Below are 20,629 nucleotides of genomic sequence, written 5' to 3'. Positions count from 1 at the left end.
GAATTATGTCTTACTAACCCAATCAATTTGGGTTTAAAGAAATGATATCGGGATGAAATTCAAGTTAAGTACCTTGAGTTAGAAATCGAATTTATTTCATTATTTCTAAATTTGAGTAGGTGAATTGTTTTTACATTGACTTGATTGTTTATTTATTGTAGATAGGAAAATTGATTGAAAAATGTGTTTTCTCCGACTTTCTTTAACTTTATTTAACAAGGAATGGAAGAGAAGTCATGTTACATTTTCATCTGTGTTTTTTATTTTATTGTTTTTAGAAATTTGTTAATTTAAATGTAAACGAGAAATGACCAAAATATCCTTTCAAGGATGACCCCTCCCACAAGCATGTATCTAAAAAAAGCCTACTTAGACTGCAAGTCAGGTGTAGAACAATTGAGAAGACCCCCAGGCCCCAAGAAACAGACTCACTTCAACAAAAGCCCTTTCTTTCACATTACAATTGCCCCCATAATTCTTCCTATATATAACCCCAGAAATCCCCCAACGCCCACATTCCACCCAACCATCTATTCCTCTGCAAACCCCCCGCCAAAACCACTGAATAATTCACACCAAATCCCTCTTGTTCCCATGGCCACCCCCAATCAGGAGGCTATCGATACCTTTATCAGCATCACCGGCGCCTCCGAGGCCGTCGCCCTCCGCAAGCTCGAGGTAATTTCTCTTTCATCCCCTGAATTATGGGTTGTTGTAATTTGTGAGGGTTTTGATTGGATGTGTCGGATTGGCGGTGCGTGTTGGGAATTTTTGTTGAATTAGGGTTTCCCTTTTGTGGATTCTGGTTTGGGGTCTATGGACGGTCTTGATTGCGTGTTGATGGCTGCTGGTTTGGGGGTTTTCGTTAGTTTTATTCGTGCTTTATGTTTATGACTAAGTGAGTTAATTGGGTTTTCTGGAGGAAGTATCCGTGATTAAATTAATAGAATTGGTGATTGTATAGAAGTTTGAGGTTTTTTGGACTTGTCAGTCTAGGACTTATAATTTGATAGAGATTTTATTATATATTGTTTGGATTCTTTTTCATAGCCATTTGATTTCATTTTCAGAAGACTGAAAGGCCAGCCCTCAAAATAGGGGCCTTGGATGATAACAATTGTAATCCATCTGTATGGTAATGGCCAACAGAATTTGAGTTTTCTGTCATATGATGTAAAGAAAATATAGCTGGAGCTTTTACACATGGGCATTGTGATTCATAAAAAATATTAGAGTTATTGATAAATTACTGTATCCCATTCATCATGTCTTTGATTCTTACCTTTTTATGAAAATATGAGTTTTGTAGACAGGCAATTTGGAAGAAATTGAACATGTGGGTGCCAAATATCGTGTTGGAACATCAGTGGGAATCCATAATGATAATCATAGAGGACAACTAAGTTTTTGGAGTTATTTGTATTTGCAAGTTCTCTAGCATTTAATATTGAGCGCGAGGTTCCAAATTGAGTTAGTTGTTTTTATATCTTTAATTTGATTTCCATTTATATTTCCTTGACTATCAGGAGCATGGTGGTGATCTTAATGAAGCTGTGAATGCACATTTCAGCGAAGGAGATAGAAATATGTGAGTACCTATTATGTCAGTTTCCCTTCTTTTTTCTTTTCCCCTTTCTATTTATCTTCTGATTTTTCTGGCAAAGAGTATCTTGGGATGTTTCATGTTTCTTCATTTAATATCAATGTTAACATTTGCCCTTCATGTCCAGTGCGCGTGAAACTTCAATTGCTGCTCCTCAAAGTGATTTCATGGATATAGATGATCCAATCCCAGTTGAATCCCAGGGGCCTGCTTCATCACTTTTATCTGCTGCTACAAATTTGAACCCTTTGTCACTCCTCGATCCACTCCTCGATCCAAGTTCCAATAGAAGTTTGTTCGATAGTGATTCTGACTTGACTAGACGGGGACCATCTGTTTCACATCCAAGGGAGGTGAGGGAGATCCCTATAGAATTCAAGGATGGGAATGAGACATCTCACCAGTCTGGCTCTACTCCTACAATAGAAGATGTCACTGATACTGCCCCTGCACATGAACCAGAAATCCGTGGGGCTGTCATGACTGTGGATGAAGATGATGATGATATTCCAACTGCTCCAAGTGCACAAGGTGCAGGGCAAAATGCCCAAAGAGATGATACTTTGGGTGATAGTTCTCATGATGGACGTTCTAGACCAATTGTTCCTGGTTTTAATAATTTGCCTGACTATGCAAATGATATAGAAGAAGAAATGGTTCGAGCTGCCATTGAGGCTTCAAAACGGGAGGTTGAAGAAGGTTACTCAAATCAGCAATTTGGTGCTCATAATGTATGTGACAGTGATTTCCACTGTTAGGATGGAGTGGTTCCCTTTTTCTCTGTTGGTAAGGATTGATTCTTTATATTGTGCTGCAGGAGTTAAGTAATCCTGGGCCTCAACAAAGGCCATCTCACCTAGAAGATGCTGCACTTGCACGTGCTGTTTCATTGTCCTTGAAGGTCTGTAGATTTTTTTTATTGTGAGTTGTTCATTGTTATGTCTTGATCCCATTTGACTTGCTATGGATCCAGACTGCTGAACAAGAGAAAGCACTGCGTGAGCAAGGGGGAGAAGTAGGAGCATCAGAACTGGGAGCTGACAGTCCAGCTGAGGTGGAAGAGCTGAGGGAATTACCTGCACCAAATGGAAGGTATATGCTTCTTCTTCTTCTTCTTTTCTTCTTTTTTTTTTTTTTTTTTTCATTTTTTCTTTTTTCTTGGGAGGGCTGCTTATGCATAATATATACATACTTGATATTATTTCATGCTGGGGAACTCCTTCCCTTTTTTGTGTATGCATGTGCACATTGATTGTATGTGTTGGGTTGCTTGCAAATGGAGGTAGTCATGTGAACTTCTTCTTCTTCTTCTTCTTCTTTTCTTCTTATTTTTCTTCATTTTTTCTTTTTTCTTGGGGGGCTGCTTATGAATAATATATACATACTTGATATTATTTCATGCTGGGGAACTCCTTCCCTTTTTTGTGTATGCATGTTTACATTGATGGTATGTGTGGGGTTGCTTGCAAATGGAGGTAGTCATGTATGTCTTGTGTGCCCCTTTGGCAGTGGCAATGTTGAAGAGTGACCAGCATATGTTTTTGATATGTGGACTTTTAACTTTTATAGGCAAGGATTTGGTTCTTTGGACAAAGTTACTTCAAGTCGACCTAAGTTGGAGGCAGGAAGCTCATCCATCCAAGATGAAGCTGAAGATATTGATGAACAGCCACTGGTTAGGAACAGGACTAGACGTATGTCTTCTGGCTCAGTTGAATCTGTCAAAGAAACTGAAGCAATTGAGGTCAGCCCAGTGTCCAGTCCCAGGCGGCAGAATGTTGGTGCTGATCCTGACCCCAATGGAACTGCATTCCATTCTGATGAGGTATCTCTTTTCATTACATAAATCCTTTGTGAATTCTCAATGAAAATTTCTAGCTAAACCTGATATTTAATTCTCTTATTATGGATGTGAATATGACTTTACTCCTTTACTGCTTTTAAGTGGGGAGGCATCTCTTCCGAGGAACATGATGAGGCAGTCATGCTTGAGGCTGCGCTCTTTGGTGGAATTCCTGATCATTTTGGATTTGGTCCCCATCGATTTATGCATCCTGGTTTAGATAGAAATTTTCCACCTATAGCTCGCCCCCCATCACCTAGTTTGGCTGCTCAGCGCTTGATACGGGAACAACAGGTATGAATTTAGACCAGCAATTTTTTTATCAGAACTTTAGACCAGCAATGATGTTGGCTTTATTGACATCACTGAATTCCAACTCTTCTGTGATGCATTCAGGATGATGCATATCTTGCATCACTGCAAGCTGACCAAGAAAAGGAATTAAAGGCTAAGGAGGAAGCTGAAGCTCGTCGTTTACAAGAGCAAATGGCTAGAGAAACTGCTCTTGAGGAGGAAAGGCGAAGGGAAGAAGAATCTCGTAGGAAGTTGGAGGAGCAACAGGTAATGTTAATTGTAAACTTTGTATTGTATCTGATCAATACAAAAATCTGTCCAGTATCTGGTGTGTGAAACTGCTCATCTAACATTTCTCTGTATTAAAGCCTACTTAATTTATATTACCTTGTTATTTAAGATGGAATGAGAAGACACCTTCCCTTGCTTGTATGCTGCAATATTGGCATGTTAGATATCATGCCTTTCTGCATTGATATTCCTCAAGTAGTATGGATTCATTTTCTACTTTCTTATATTCTCATATTGTTTTGAAATACGTTTGCAATAAGATAACTTGCACAGTAAAGTGAATTATGTATTTTGTTTGAGATTTATTACACTCTAAGCTGTAGTAGTTCTTTAAGATTATTATGCTTCTGGAATATCCTTCATTTTCCCCTGATGGGCCTTGGTAACCATTTTATGACTGTATTTTAGTCTTCTTCAACTGCTGTGTTGAGGAGGTCCTGACAAGGGCAAATCTTGTTTTCTGATATTGGTTTTTCATTGATTGAGAAAATGATGTGACAAACAAGGAAAAGAAACTGAATATGTTAAGAATTTGAGTGACCTCATCTCTGGAGCTGTTTGTGACTTCCCTTTTTGGGTGCATAGGAGGTCTGTGGCCAAGGAGTGTGAGGAGACAGTATTTAGTAATCAGCTTAAACAAGTTGTCCATCTTCTACTGTCCTCTTTTAGCAAGTAATCAGTCCACTGCCTGCTCTCCCTTAGAACATGTTAATTCACAGTACCATTCCTTCTCTCTCACTCAAAGATTAGCATGTTGTTGGGGGATGGTTTCTGGGGTCTGTGTTTACTTGCTCCAGCCTCTGGTCCCAACTAAGTCGCTAACTATCTTTCAGTTTTTGTTTCCATCCTTTGGATTGGGGGAGGGGGTTGTGCAGTGGGTGGTAGAACAGTGGGTTTAAATCCTCACTACATTTCTGGGCCAAAGCATTCATATGGAGACAAGCTTCTTGGATGGAGACTGCTTTGGCTCAGTAACTTTCTCACTCTTAGCTATCCATGAAGACTAGATGGTGCCAAGGGATAGCAGTTGTCAGTTCTAGTTATTGTTACCGTTCCTCTATCTTAGCTTTTGTTTCAATCAATGACATGGGCTGTTGACAAATAATTCAATTGCTAGGGCATCTGCTAATACTGTGGTCATAGTCTTTCTGATGCATTCATCTCTCAAATTTTTTAGTGAATTCAATAAGGAGCCTGTCCTTGCTTTCCAGCCAGTCAAATTATTTTAGTTTTTGAGGGTCTATTTCCACCAGGCATTACTTCTTCAATAGATATCTTAATCTTCAAGGGCACATGGTAGGCTGACGATGATGCCTAATGTTTTTTCATTTTTCATTTTTTATTTGTTTTTTAAATTTGTGTTCTTGAGTAATGCTTATTGTTAGAATGTACACATCCTTTCATCCTCTAACTCTGCTCTGGGGATAACAGTGCCTTTAATTAGATCTCTGATTCCAGATTTCACTCCTCCTGCTAGAAAGGAGGAGTAAGCCTTTTCTTCATCTTGTAACCACTTTTTCTCCTTTGGGTAGCTACAAACATCATATTTGGAATGGTTTACTACTGCATTCCTGATGCTTCATTCTTAATTCCAGGAGTTTGAGAGACAATTAGCTGCAAAAGAAGCTTCCCTGCCACAAGAACCAGGATCCGATGATGAGAATGCTGTAACTCTTCTTGTGCGGATGCCTGATGGCAGTCGACGAGGCCGTCGATTTCTTAAATCTGATAAGCTACAGGTAAATTTTGTGAATAAGACTAGTTTTGCTTGATTAATTACTGCATTTTGTCATCCTCTTGTCTCAAACCCGATTGCTTTTTGTTTTGCAGTCTCTGTTTAACTTCATAGATGTTGGTAGAGCAGTCAAGCCTGGCACTTACAGATTGGTAATTGTTCATCTGTTTTCTTTCAATGCTTCTTAGACTGAAAATACATATTGAGCTGTGAAATCAACTGGTTGGGTTTTTTATCTTTGATATTAATGAAAGAAAAACTGTCTTGAAGTAACATCCATGTACAGGCAGCATGGCCTATTTCATTATGGTTGATTCTTAATGGAGCCCAAGGTCAGCACAGGTGGTACCCATATATCATGTGTTCTTTAGTCTTAGGAAACAGTGACAGCCACATCAGAAACTCTATAATGCTGGCTTTTTATGATTCTGTTATTATTCTTAAAGTTCATCTGAAACTCAGCTGACTTTGGTTTTACTCCAGCCAAAGTCAGGTGAATTAGATAAAAGCATGGTACAACTTTGTCAATAGGGAAATTGGTAGAGGCATTATTGAGTCAACTTGATTTAGTGCACATATCTATTGTGTGAGTTCTCTAGGAATGAAACCTGTTCCAAAAAATTGAAAAAAGAAAGATAAGGTGTGGTTTTTCCACTAATATTATTTTCTTAAATTCACTACATAGCTAACCATTATTTTGAGTTGATCCACAAAATACAGGGAAAAATTGGATGGAGATTAAAAGGGTTTTTTCTGCTTAACCCTCATTTTTGTATGTCTTTGGTTGAACAGGTGAGACCATACCCTCGACGCGCTTTCAGTGATGGAGAGAGCACTTTAAGCTTGAATGAACTAGGGCTGACCAGCAAACAAGAAGCATTATTTCTGGAGTTGATTTAAAATGATTTTTCCGAGGTTGGATAGTTACTCAATTTGAAAAATCTAGTTTGTTTTTTAATATAAAATAATACATGAAATGTGGGATGTTATTTGGGATTTTTGGTGATGTTTGGTTGGAATACATGGAATCAAAGAAGGAGATGGAGAAGAAGCTATTGTGATTGTGGAAGGGGCAGAACAATCATACTTCCAGGATTCGATTTAATTGTTGGGTGTTTGGTTGCTCTTGGGAAATGACTGTGTATAGATATTCAGTAATTCATTATATAAATGGATGAGATAGAACTTCAATTGACTGCAGAGCAGTGCACTGCAGTCTCTTATAACCTCTTTAGGGTGTCCCCATTGACTGCACTAGGGTTGAAATTACTTACTAGTTGTATTCCTGCTAGGTTTGGGGCCAGCACCATTTCAGGTGGGCTGTATTTTTATTTTTTATTTTTTATTTTTATTTTTATTTTTTTTTGTTTTTTCATTGGAAACCATGAATGCTGCTTTGCTTCAGGTGATGGTATGGTATGGTATTGGATTATGAAAAAGATGAAATATTGGGTGGGTGAAGGGACAGAGAGTTTCTACTTTCTTGTAATTTCTGTTTTCAGGTGCTGGTGATAATTTTGTGACAGGGGACAGGGCATAAGCATTGCACTTGACATATGGTATTGGGATTCCTTCCATCAGTCATGATGTTTTGCAGGAAGACAAAAGCCAATTTAAATTTTAAAGAGCAGTTTTTAAATATAGTTCTTAATTATTTTTCGTAAAATCAGTATATGTTTTCATAAAATTGATATATATTCATTTATAATGTAACAGTTTTAAAATCTCTATATTTTAAATTATTGTTAAGAATACTTCATAACAAATAAATATCTTAAATTTGTGTTAATATGCTTTTAGAATAAGTTTTTAAAAACTGTTTGTTGAGTTAGAAAATTATTTTAAGTTGTAAAGAAAAAAAAAAAAGGGCTTAGGGTTTGTTTGGTACAATTTTTTAAAAATAGTTTTTGAAAATGAAATGTATGTTTTTAAATATATTTTTAAAATAATTTTTATATGTGGTGTTTTATTTTTAATTATTCTTTATATTTATATAATTTGTTTTAAATAGTTATCTAAAAACAAGTTACACATGAAAATAATTTAAAAACATTTTGTTTTTGGTTTATTGTGTTCTATTACTGTTTTTTTAATAGAAATCTGTTTCTAAAAACATGATTAATTCTCTTGTTTTGTTATTATTTTTAATTTGAAAGCACAAAGAAAAATGAAATGACTTAAAAATATTGTATGTTCGGAAGAAATAAAGAAAAATCTTTAAATTTAATTTTTTTATTATTTATTTATAAAATTAATTGATTAAAATGATGAAAAAACCTTAAATTTGTAAGTTTAACATTACTTATTTTTTTATTTGAAAAGTAATCAATTTTTGATATAGAGATCTTTCAACATATTGATTATTTACTTATGTGATTAAAAATATAAAAAAGTTTATTTTTACCAAAAAGAAAAAGAAAAATAAAAAGTGAGTATTTTTGTCCAAAATAAGTATTTTTTAAAGTGAAAAAAAGCAAAAGGTTAGACATGCAAATTGGGACGATTTCATCCTTCTAACCAAGTAGCCCTTTTTTTATATTTTCTTTCTCCTTTTAATTTTAAATTTTTTATGTTTATTTAAAATCCGACGAAAGAATTTAAATTGACTTGTTTGGTTTATCTTAAAAAGTATGAAGCAAAATAAAATAGAATAAAAAATATTTTTACAATTTATTTTTATATAGAAGAGAAAGGAGGAAAAATAAAATTTGAGAAATGTGTAAAGAAATTAATAAATATTAATGTGAAGATCTAACTTGTCTTAAATTTCATATGATTGGCTTTTTAAATAATTAATATTAAAATTTTGGAGTCATGAGATTTTTAGGTTATGTTTTGTTTATGGAAAATTTGAAGGAAAATAGAAGAGAAAGGAAATAAAAAGAAAAAAGTAGAAGAAATAAAAAAATAAAAAATAGATTTAAAGCCCATAAATTATTCATATATAACATTTTCAACTTTTTTTCATGATTAAATAATTTGAAAATATATAAATTTCTTAATAATTTTAATTATATTTATTTTTTTATAATAAAACTAAATATTAAAAAAATTATTTTTTTAATATTTTTTTTCTTTCATTAATACTTTTCAAAAATCAAAATTAAAACGACAATTTAGTTTTAAACAAGTTCAATACTTCTATTTTAACTCTCTCATATATTTAAAAGGGATAATTGTCTTTTGGATCCAATTGGGTCCAAAAATTAAGATTTGATCCATAAAAGTTATATAATTGATGAGAATGATATAAAATATGAAGAAATCAATATATCCTTCAAAACTATTTTCTACTATAATGTTTGAGAAACTTTTTAATCTTTTTTTTTTTTAATAATTATTATGAAATTTTAATATTTTTAGAAAACTAATTTTTTTAAAAATATATCATTTAAAAAAAATAAATTTGAAATATTTTTAGTTATTTTTTATATACATAGTTTTAAAAATATATATTTTCCAAGATGATTGATTTTTAAATAATAATAATTTATTTTTATTTTTTTGAAAAAGGGTGCATTTTTTTTCCAAATCACTAAATTATATTAAATTTTATTGAGATTTGTAAATGAAATAAAATTTAAATTAATATTTATTTTATTTTTATTTTTCTATAATCAATAAAAATCTTTTTTGAAAAGATAAAAACTTTATATAAGATAAAAACTTTATATCATTCTTGTTCGTTATTACACTTCTTCTTGCGCTTAAATAATGAACGTACCACAACTTAATTTTTGGGTTCAAGTACAAAACACAATTGTCTAGGTGGGGCTGTTAGGAGCTATGGAGAGGATATTCTCCTAGGTCCAGATGAGGACACCTGGCAAAAGGGGGATATTGGGTTTGTTAAGGGCGGCAGATATTCCCTGCAGTTGTCACGTTTCGAAGAGGGATTGCTTCTTCTTTTAGGCGGGTTAGTGAGCTGAAAAGCAAGAGTAACCAGCAGGTGATGGGAGTAGTGGGTTTTCCTGGCCGTTGGGAGACTCTGGGAGGAAAAAGGTAAACTAGGAGAACCGGAAGAGAGGGAGGAGCTGGTACCTGAGACACAGAGAGGAAAACAGAGAGCTAGAAAGGAGAACCGGGAGAAAGAGAGGAGAAAGGATTCATCGTTGATCGGATCAAAAGTAACCCTCTATTCTTTTGTTGTTTTTCTATTCCTTTTTTTTTTTTCTTTTTAATGTCTGATTGTCTTGAAATGTGAATCAGGGTTTTGGGTTTTAGGATTGTTTGGTTAGGAGGAAAGTATGAGAAAATGAAATCTGTAATCCTCAAATGTTTTTACAGGAATTACTTCAAAGCCCTAACAGTTTTAGATCTATTTTTCAATAGAGCAGTCAAGTCTTATTTCCTAGTACTTCTCTCTCTTAAACTCTCAATTCTCTATTCTGGTTCATATATGCAATTGCTCTGTTTAGGGTTTTTGAGTTCAAGTGTTGCAGGTCCGTTTCTTTTTTAAGAAAGAAAAACTTTGTTTGGTGATACCTTGTCATTTAGAGCCCGTTTGATATGGTTGTTGTCTCATTGCTGTTTATTTGTCTTTAATTTTATGATTTTATTATTCACATTATTATTTAAAAAAAAAAATTCCATATGGGTACTGCAGAATCATCTCCAAGATAAAGATCCACTGCTAGCATTTTTATTTATTTATTTGCATTTAGCATTTTAGAAATGAAAATGTAGGAATAGGTCCCGCCATAATTCAAGCTCGTCCTTTCATCTTGGGATGGCAGTCCTGCTCATGATTCCTATTGTTCATTTCTATTTATGTTTTTACTTGGTGACCTTAGTGGCCTTCTCCATGTCTCTGTACCTTCATTTAACTTGAATCATATCTGCCAAGGGAGTACACGAGAGGAGGAAAGACGTGTAAATGAAAAGGAAAAAAAAATATATATTCCTTTGAAAATTTTTATTCTTTCACAATGGGCGAACTTTGGCTGCAACTCATCTTGTTTTATTTGTATTGACTCCAACTACATGTCTTTGCTGCCATCACCTTACTTAAACTAGCCACTAGTTCATTGGGCTAACATAAGGTCTGAAATAATTTCTTGGTCAATTTTCAATTCAAAGATGACGAGTCCTGAAATTAGCCAAGTCAATCTTGTTCCCTAGTGAACATAGTGCATATGTGATATTGAGAAAATGTATTAGCCTAGAACTAGAGAATTTGAGCTCTGAACCATGTGGGTTGATCATGCCCGGTGATGGTAAAAAATGGGGAACCCTCTCCTGTACACTTTGCCTAACTTACCTAAGAGGGCTTCAATAATTTCACTTTATCAAGGGTTGTGCAAATTAGAGAGCCAAATCTAATTTAAGCTATTTGATAATAGGTTGTAATTGAAGTCCTAGACCTTTCTGGTATAACCTCTAATCATATCTATGGCCTTTGAAGGGTCTTGACTTTAATAAGTTGCCTAATAGGAAGTTGCCCCCTTTCTTTGGTGTTCTAGACCATGAAGAGTCTTATCTGAGCCTGACCATGAGTTCTATGCCTATTTTTTAGCGGTCTGCTATTTGCTAGCAGGGGTCTGCTCAGGTCTTAGACTCATTTCCAAGAGAAACAAGATCTCAATTCTATTGTCAAAAATAATATAAAGTTCTGGTCGCGTTTGGGAGGAGAGGAGTGCACAAAGAGGCTTACAAGTTTAGGACTTGAGTATGTTGCCAAGCATACACATGATAGTTTACTCTTCAATCATTATGAGATTTGGTTTGAGTTCAGGAGGTCAAAAGCTTAGAGTTCTTTCAATTTAGTCTTTTTGGGTTTAGTTATTAGCGATTTTGAAGCAAGCAATGTAGCTGTCGGCTGAAAGTGGGTACATTGTGTTGCTCTTTGTTGGAATGGTGACATTTTTTGGAATGTTGGATTTTCAATGCCCTGTTGATATTTGTACATGGAAGAAAGAAGGCTTACTCACTTGCAGATTTTTTTAGATGAATCATAAATCTAGCAGGAAACTGAGGCCCTGCTTTGTATTTTTGACATGAAAATGATTGTGTAACTATTATTTAGGTATTTGAGATTGAGTGCAAAAGAGGGGGCTTTGTGTTATTTGAGACTGACACACCATGTAATGAGTAGTATATATTTGGGATTTATTTAATTAGCTGCAGTACAGACATTTTATCTTGCCATTCTCAGCTGTTATTGATCATTGCACAGGAAACTCCTTTACATGCTTGCAATAAACGTGAATGATTGTGTTCAAATAATCATTTACTTAATGTTCTGTTTCTGGTGGGGGGCCTGCTTTCAATTAGTAAAACCATATGATTGATTTGCTTTTGACTGCAATGTAGTTATATGCTTGCTGATGTGATTGTGTTTGCATGATGCTTCAAACATTTCTGAACATCAACATGTTTGTTTGTTTCTCGTTTTCTTGTTTTTGTAATGGTAACTAGTCTTATAGAAATGGATTAAGATTTGAAGTTTGTATGATATTTAGGGGTTGCTGCTGTGGAAACCTCCCCTTGGAGGCAAATTTAAGGTAAACATGGTGGTACCTAGGGTATAAACAAGATAAAGTTGAGTAGATTTTTTTTTGTCGTGAGAAAGGGATTTCAACAAGTACAAAAGTTGCTAGTCCTTGAGTCATTGGAGCAACGTTTTCTTCAAGCTAGAGAAATTTGTTAATCAATCCATGAAATTAGGCTTGTCAAAAATAATTTTTTCATATAGTAATAATAAGAATAATAATGATAATAATAATACCATCAATATAACAATATATCTTTGTTTCCTAGATATGAACCATATGACCTCAAAAGTCTAGATGGTTTGGAAATCTGTTAATATTGACAGAATATGAATATACGCTCTAAATGGCACTAGACATGAATTTTCCTAAAGATGACCTTTTTGTGGATAGGCAATCTATCTAATGGTCCACTTATTTTGAGCACATACTGAAAAAATCACACAACAGAAAATATTAATCTGTCTGCTAGGTTTTTAAGGGAGATCAAGAGTTGGGTTTAATTTATGTTTGGGCTGGCCTTAACCTCGGCCCAACCTGATGTGCCTAGTATGAATTTCATGTCTCTCCTTACCAATGATATAAGTATAATATTTATTCGGGAATTTACCATTTGAAAAAAATGAAAATAATATTCAAAACTCTCAATTCTCCCAAATGCAAAACTCCCATTTCTTTTTGTCAAGTCTTATCATGAAACAAACAGCCAAAAAATCAAAAAATAAAAATAAAAATAAAAGTTCTTTTAAAATTAATCAGTAAAAATACAAATTGAAATGTGTAACACACTTGTGAAGAAAAAAAATTCAATACATTGTTGATGAAAAAACAAATCATTAATTTCTTTTGCTGGAAGCTAAACAACATAGCCACAACAATCGTGATCCAAATGGAAAACATCCAACAATTTTCCTAAATTTATTTATGTTTTTCCCAAAAAATAGGTTCCACAACAATGGGTTTTAGGGAATGAAGATTCAACAACATCAGTATGAGGAAAAAAAAAAATGGGATCCAAACCACTAGCATGCTAATAAAAAAATATCGAACACTATCCAAATTTATGTTATAATTCAAAAAAAGTTTTTGATATAACAATGAGCAATTCAATCACTATGTGATTTATTTATTTACCTTCAATTATTGGTAAATTTTTTTACTTGTTGAATAAACACAAACGTAACAGCTAAAAAAGGAAAGAGATTTTGGATGTAACAATGAGCAGTTTAATCACTATATGATTCAATGATTTACCTATTGGTAAATTTTTTTGTTTGTTGAATAAACACAGACATAAAAGCTAAAAAAGAAATTAATATATTGTTGATGAAAAAACAAATCTCTTTTGCTGGAAGCTAAACAACATAGGCACAACAATCAAGATCCAAATGAAAACATTCAACAATTTTCCTAAATTTATTTATTTTTTCCCAAAAAGTAGGCTCCGCAACAATGGGTTTTAGGGAATGAAGACTCAACAACATCAAAATGAGGAAAAAAAATTGGATCCAATCCACTAGCATGTTAATAAAAAAAAATCGAACACCATCCAAATTTATAATTCAAAAAGAAGTTCTTGATGTAACAATGAGCGGTTCAATCACTATGTGATTCATTTATTTACCTTTAATTATTGGTAATTTTTTTTACATGTTGAATAAGCACATATGTAAAAGCCAAAAAAGAAAGAAGTTATGAATGTAACAATGAGCAATTCAATCACTATGTGATTCAATAATTTACCTATTGGTAAATTTTTTTGTTCGTTGAATAAGCATAAACATAAAAGCCAAAAAAGAAATCAATCAGTTTATCATATTAATATAAAAATATAATGATATTATTATTAATATAATATTAAAATATAAATAATAAAGTCAATAATAATTATAAAAATAATAGATAATATTAAGAAGAATGATATTAATAATAAGATGGATAATTCATATATATATATATATATCTATATATATATATATATTATAAATAAAATAATATTATTTAATAATAATAATAATAATAAGTAAAGTTACATGGGAATAGTAGGAAAAAACAAAAAGAATATAATTGGAATTATGAGATGTTCAACCTTTCAAATCATTACTTAGGATTTGAAAAATAAATAAATAAAACAAATATATATTTTTTTATCTTATTACTTTAAAAGACCTTTACTCTTTTTTTTTTTTTTTAAGCAAATTAATCTTACTATTTGTATTTTTTTCAAGCATGCTTATTCTTTCTATTCATTATTTTGAGTTCTATGTCAATAGCAGTTGCCACGGATCAGGTCCATTTTCAATGGAAATATGGGAAGCAAGGAAACATTCCTATCATTGCTATCATTGTATTAATTGTAATAGTTAGTATATTTGTTTTATGTTTTATTATATATAGGATATGTTTTAAAAATAACAAAGAAAATGAGAATCAACCACAAAATCAAGATGAAGTAGGAAATATAAAACTCAGTGGAGTTTAAATAAAATTATTTCATATTTCTACATTTCCCATTGAGGGTGAATGTGATTCTGAGTGTTGTATATATTATGATGAATTTATAGACGAATATGAGATTATGATTCTTCCCATTTGCAGACACGTTTATCATCCTTATTGTATGTATTGTATGCTGACCTCTCATTCTTACTATTCAGTTTGTCGTCATGATTATAATGGTTACAGTTAGATGATATGATTTGATTGTAATCTTGAATTATATTGTAATAGTATATATAAATTATCATTTTACTTAAATGCATTTAGTTAGGTGTAAATAAATATTTTATTTTATTTTCTAATTATTATTTAATTAAAATGATAAATCGATTAAGCTTCAATTTTTATTATGAGATTAGCATGAATGAAAGAAAATCCATGAAAATTCTTAATTTTATTTGAATGAATTAATGAGAAACTAAGAAATTAAAAGAAAAAAAAAGCTTAATCATATTACTCTTTAATCATCCTTTTTCTACTATACATGTCCTAATTATATATATATATCATATCATGTTTTCATGTTTTCTTGATTCATCATCATTAATATATTTTTGAGTTATAATGTCATTTTTAAAGGATCTTTTCAATTAGAAACTTCCTCCAAAAATTAGTTTTTGAAATACTAATGAACTTGTAAAATAAGTTATGGGGTTTGATCAAGCTCGAGTTGCTTCTAGGTTGGAAAGTTTAATTTTTAAAATATGTTTGATAAAACTTAATATTTAATATTTAATGACAATATTTAATTGAAAGTCATAATTTATAATTAGATTATTTCACACTATTCCAATTCCACCTAATTTTGATCATATTGCTTTGAACACTACATTATTTTATTACTATTATTACTAAAACAAATTGTTGTAACAATTATAGCCCTTTTTAGACCAATTAATTTATATAAAGAAGATCAAAAAATAAAAGAGACATTTGTCATTACTATTTTTTGCTAGAAAAACACAATGAATTGTCTTTTGATTATTGAATGTAATAATTGAAATTGAAATTACATCTATGATTAACTAAAATATAAAAATTAAATTAAGAGATAATATATAAATAAAAAAAACCTAAATGGAAAAAAATAACTAAAAAAAAAAAATGCAATCCATAGTAGCACTTTTGGGATAAGAAAAAAATATTCACATGAGCTTAATTGTACTAGATTGAGAATTAGTTGTGGTAAAAGGCCATACATTACTCTTTATGTCATCTCCATTAAAATTAAATAGAATTCACACCAATATTTTCTTTTTCTTGGGGAAAAATTGGCGTAAGATCCAACCATTTATAATCAACTTGTCTAATAAAAAGAACTCCAAGAAATTATATATATATATATATATATATATATATAATTAGTAGCATTGATCAATAATATAAATTTTTTTTTTTATAATAGTTTTTAAAAACTATTTTGTAAATATGTTTAGAAGTTTATGCTTTACTTGAATTTAAAATAAGTGAATATTTTTTTAGAACATTATTACAATATTTTTTATATTTATAAGAATAGAGCTTGATAAAATTTAAATATGAATGATAAGGGAGATTGATTTTTGCTTCCCACCCCACTTTCCAACTCATTTTTTTTGAAAAATGCTCAAAAATAAAAGTCCTACTTGTAACTGTGTATAAAATGTAAAAAGATTAGTAAGAATGTATAAAGATATATAATTAGTAAGAATTCTTTTTTCTTGATGATGATAATAATAATAATAATTTAAACATAGGAATTTAAGGTTGAAAACATAGACGAACATCATTTTTGTAAATGAGATAGATATGAATTATGTTCAAAAATGTAATAATTGAAAATCACATTTTTTCCAAAATTTTTATGAACACGGGAATGTCTCTATGATAAATAACAAAAATTACGGACATAATCAATTGTAAAATTGTCTTCTTAATTGGAAAAATTGAAAGCTAATATATGATATATATTTTTTCTTTTTTCGTAAAATTTTATATATGGATATAGAATATATTTTTTAAAGAATAAAAGTTTAAGATACAATATTTTATAAGTATATATATACAAATATAATGCATATCTATAACATCTTTCAAATTTGAGTGATTTTCTTTTAAGTTCTCTATACGAGTAAGAATCTTCTCTTCGTTTATCTATTATTTTGCATTCGTTTTTGCCTTTTTTTTTTTTTTTTTTTAAATCTTGTTTTTTTTTTATTTGTTTTGTTTTTATTAATAACAAATTGTGCATGATGCCATCCTAAATTTGTACTATTTCTTTATGTTTTTTTTTAATCTTTTTGTGTTTGACATTATCCTACTTAGCCTTTTTTTACATTTGTACATTAAACAATTTTGTGTTTAATCTTTTCTTACACTAAATTAAATTTTTCTTTTTGATATAGAAAGCGAATTTGAAATTTGAATACTCATCCTTTTAAAGGATAATTTAGTGTGAAAACAAATTCATTTAAAAAAAATTATTTTCAAATCTAAAAATTGAACATATTTAGGGAAGCAGTCAATTTTGCAAAAAGTGTTATAAACATTTTTATAAATAATTAATTAATATTTAAATATAAATAAAAAAATTTCAATTTTTTTAAAACTTTTGTCAAACTAATTTGTGAAATCAAGAAATCTTCTATAGTATCAAGTTTTAGACTATCTAAAAAATACTTCCAAATAAACCCTTAATAATGCATATTTGTTCAATACAAATTGTTTATTTATTTTTTGTACATGTGGATTTATACCATTTCATGGAAATATAATCAGAATCTTAATTTTATCAACCAAATTATATAAGATACCAAATTCATAACCGTAACTAACACCACCAAATCTTTTGATTCACCTTCAAATTATTCAATTATTTGACAATATTGTTTCTTAAATCAAGAAATTATTAAATTTGTAAAAATTATTAAAATTAATTTAACAAAATTGATTTGCATTTGAAAGTGATTTTGAGAGGTGTAGTAGTCCTTCCTTATTGGTTTTATTTGTTTATTCTATAATATACAATTAAAAACATTTTTTATATCTAAAAGACTAATTAATTTTCTTAATTAAAACTATTTTTATGATTAAATTAAGAGTGCATTTGACAGTAATTATGAGAAGTATTTTTAACTTTTCTAACACTTAAAAAATAATTATTTTTCAAGTATTAGAAAGATTAGAAATATTTCCTAAAATCACTGTCAAACGAACTAATAATACTTTCACTAAAATCATTTCCAAATAGAAAAATTAGTATTGCTTCAAATATTTTTCATACATTCCTAATTTTTTTTTTCTATAGGTCAAATCGATGAGTTTGAGGGTTGTTCTACCTTGCTTGTTGTCTCTTCTCTTACAATGGGGTTGAAGGATATAGGAAATTATCAAAAGAAAGAAAATTTGGAATTAGAGAAGCAACTTAAGCACTTGAGTAAACCATTAGTGAAGACTATTAAGGTAAGACAAAGCTATATCTAAATATTACTAAATTCTAAACAAAATAAGAAAATAAATTCATGAAATTATTTTACTAAATGCAGACAAAATATGGAGATATATATGATTGTGTGGACTTCTACAAGCAACCTGTATTTGATCATCCTTTATTGAAGAAGCATAATTTTCACCCTGAGGTTTGTTTTAGGATTTGATTTCTATTATAAATACATCAATTTGTGTGTCTTATAGTGAATTATTTTCATTTTACTTCCCTATTGCGTAGTTTCATTAACATTTTGAGAATTGAACATATAAATTAGGCAAGTAAATAAGACTCATATCTTGCAAAATGAGGAAAAAAATAGGCCTTTGCTTAAGGAAACTACATTTATTATTGGGATATTGACCTCTCATCACATTAATTTATCCTAAGAGCTATACATTAGTGCAATATTTTTCAAACTTGTGAGTATAGTTTTAATGATTGATTAGTCTATTATATATATATATATATATATATATATATATCAAAGTTACCATTAATGTTAGAAAATATTTATTAAACATGTGTCTATGCATGATGATGAATAGTAGGTATCAATTGTGGAGTACAAATCATTAAACAAATGTCAAGTTTTTCATTTTTTGTTTTGAAATAAACAATAACCATTAAAAAGAAAATAAGAGTCCATTTGACGATGATTTTAAAAAGTACTTATAATATTTTTAATACTTGAAAAGCAAGAATTTTTAAGTGTTAGCAAGACTAAAAACACTTTTCAAAATCATTGTCAAACCCAATCTAATGAGATTTGGAATTCTATAAAGAACTTCATTTTTAATTTTGTAAAAATGATATTATGTTTTAAGTGCAAAAAATGTTATGTATTTCAGGGAGAAAAATAATTATTTTGTTTTTGATGAGAAAAAAATTGAAGTACTTTTCAAAACAATGACACAATAATTTTTTAATTTAGAAAAACATTAGAATTGATATCTTTGTAATGATTATTAATATAGTAAAAAAGAAAAAACATAGATGGAAAAAGAAAAAGAAAAACAAAAACAAAAAGAATTCCTTTATGTCCAAATTTTTTTAATTATAAATCATGAATAAAATGTTATTGAGATAATTTTGATGCAGATGAGACCAATATCAATTCCTAAAAGGTTGAGTCTAGAGAAGGAAGTGCCAAAACCTGATTCCAAACCAGTGAAAATGGGATTGGAAGGTGGAGGATGTCCATTTGGAACTGGTGGCTTAAACTCAATGAAAATCGCACCGACATAGGATTTTGGCCCAAGCAAATATTCACCAATCTAGGAGACAAGGCTACAGAAGCAGAATGGGGAGGGGAGGTATTTAGCCCACCGGATGTCCCTGAAGAAAATTTAAACAGCATAGGATCACATGTTGACATTTAAGCATGCATTGAACGGAAAAAACGGAAACGTTCACCTTGGTTAATTCCGTGAAAGGCCATTTCTTGCTCTTTTCTGGTATTCAGGATGCTCCTCCAGTGCTTGATGGTGCGAGAATTACGGGTTAATGAGTTCTTCCCTTCTACACCCAGATTCAGTCCAAAACGAGAGTGCGTGCTCTCTTTCAGCCAAAGGAGGAAGGAGCTGGGAGCCAGCATGCCACACAGAGAGAGCATGCATGATTGACATTTGAGCTGCAATTTTGGGTTAATTTTTTGGGTTTCCCGGTTCCTGTTGTGGAAGCTATTTTTTTGGAATTTTATTTCTCGTTTGATGTTGATTATCTGTTTTCAAGCCCGATTGTTGTTGGAAACTTGTAGAGAATATTGTTTGGAGCAAAACCCATCATTTTATTTGATTTTTGGAGCTTGTTTGGTGGGATTTCGAGAATTAGGGCTTGCTTTGGTTCTTCCTATTATGCGTTTTTTGTGCAAATTTTGGGATTAGATTGAAGGTTTGATGTTTGAGGATGGAAATCTAAACGTTTTTTGTTGGAAAATGCCCAAAATTTTGGCCGAAAAAGGAATTTTTTTTTTCTCTTGCACCAGGTCGTGTTCAGATGGGGAAGGAGATGAATAGTGACGTGATGATGTCATCATGACGTCATTTAAAAAAAAAAAAAAAACCAAATTTTTTTTTTTGTTTGTTTGTTGCCTTGGTATTATTGGATTGATTGTGCATATGCTAGAATTATTATGCATTTGTTAAATTTGGCTTTATTGGGACAATTATTATTATTATTGTTCTTTATGGTATAATTTTTCTTTATATCAATAATGTTGTCCTATGTCAATTTTGTTAAATATTTCAATTTATTGAGGCAATGAAGCACACTTGTGTGATTGCCTATTACAATTCCAAGTGTGTCAAATTGTGAAAATTAAGATATTTTGAATTTTATACATGATAATAGTGAACATATGTGTGGTTGCCTATTGTGATCCTATATGTGTCAAATTGTCTTTGTT

At 30.8% G+C, this 20,629-nt stretch overlaps 1 protein-coding gene across 1 annotated transcript; it reads left to right on the top strand.

Annotated features, from left to right (window-relative positions):
- The first annotated feature begins 331 nt into the window (after positions 1–331).
- LOC100251323 (plant UBX domain-containing protein 8) lies at positions 332–6,994 on the top strand. Its single transcript, XM_002276722.5, has 11 exons — positions 332–678; positions 1,527–1,588; positions 1,731–2,334; positions 2,421–2,504; positions 2,577–2,695; positions 3,173–3,428; positions 3,549–3,740; positions 3,843–4,007; positions 5,627–5,770; positions 5,862–5,918; positions 6,559–6,994. Exons 1-11 carry the CDS (start codon positions 349–351, stop codon positions 6,664–6,666), a joined length of 2,121 nt encoding a protein of 706 aa, XP_002276758.2. The 5' UTR covers positions 332–348; the 3' UTR covers positions 6,667–6,994.
- The last annotated feature ends 13,635 nt before the right edge of the window (positions 6,995–20,629 follow it).

This window comes from Vitis vinifera, chromosome 2 (genome assembly GCF_030704535.1).
Source record: "Vitis vinifera cultivar Pinot Noir 40024 chromosome 2, ASM3070453v1".
NCBI lineage: Eukaryota > Viridiplantae > Streptophyta > Magnoliopsida > Vitales > Vitaceae > Vitis > Vitis vinifera.
Note: the sequence above shows the minus strand (reverse complement) of the source record. Positions and strands in the feature narration are given on the sequence as shown.

Bases quoted from the DNA above. Each gene is read 5' to 3' on its own strand.
- LOC100251323 (XM_002276722.5), top strand. From the start codon at position 349: ATGTATCTAAAAAAAGCCTACTTAGACTGCAAGTCAGGTGTAGAACAA. The intron at 2,335-2,420 runs GTATGTGACAGT...ATTGTGCTGCAG, and splicing joins AGCAATTTGGTGCTCATAAT to GAGTTAAGTAATCCTGGGCC. The intron at 5,919-6,558 runs GTAATTGTTCAT...TTGGTTGAACAG, and splicing joins AGCCTGGCACTTACAGATTG to GTGAGACCATACCCTCGACG.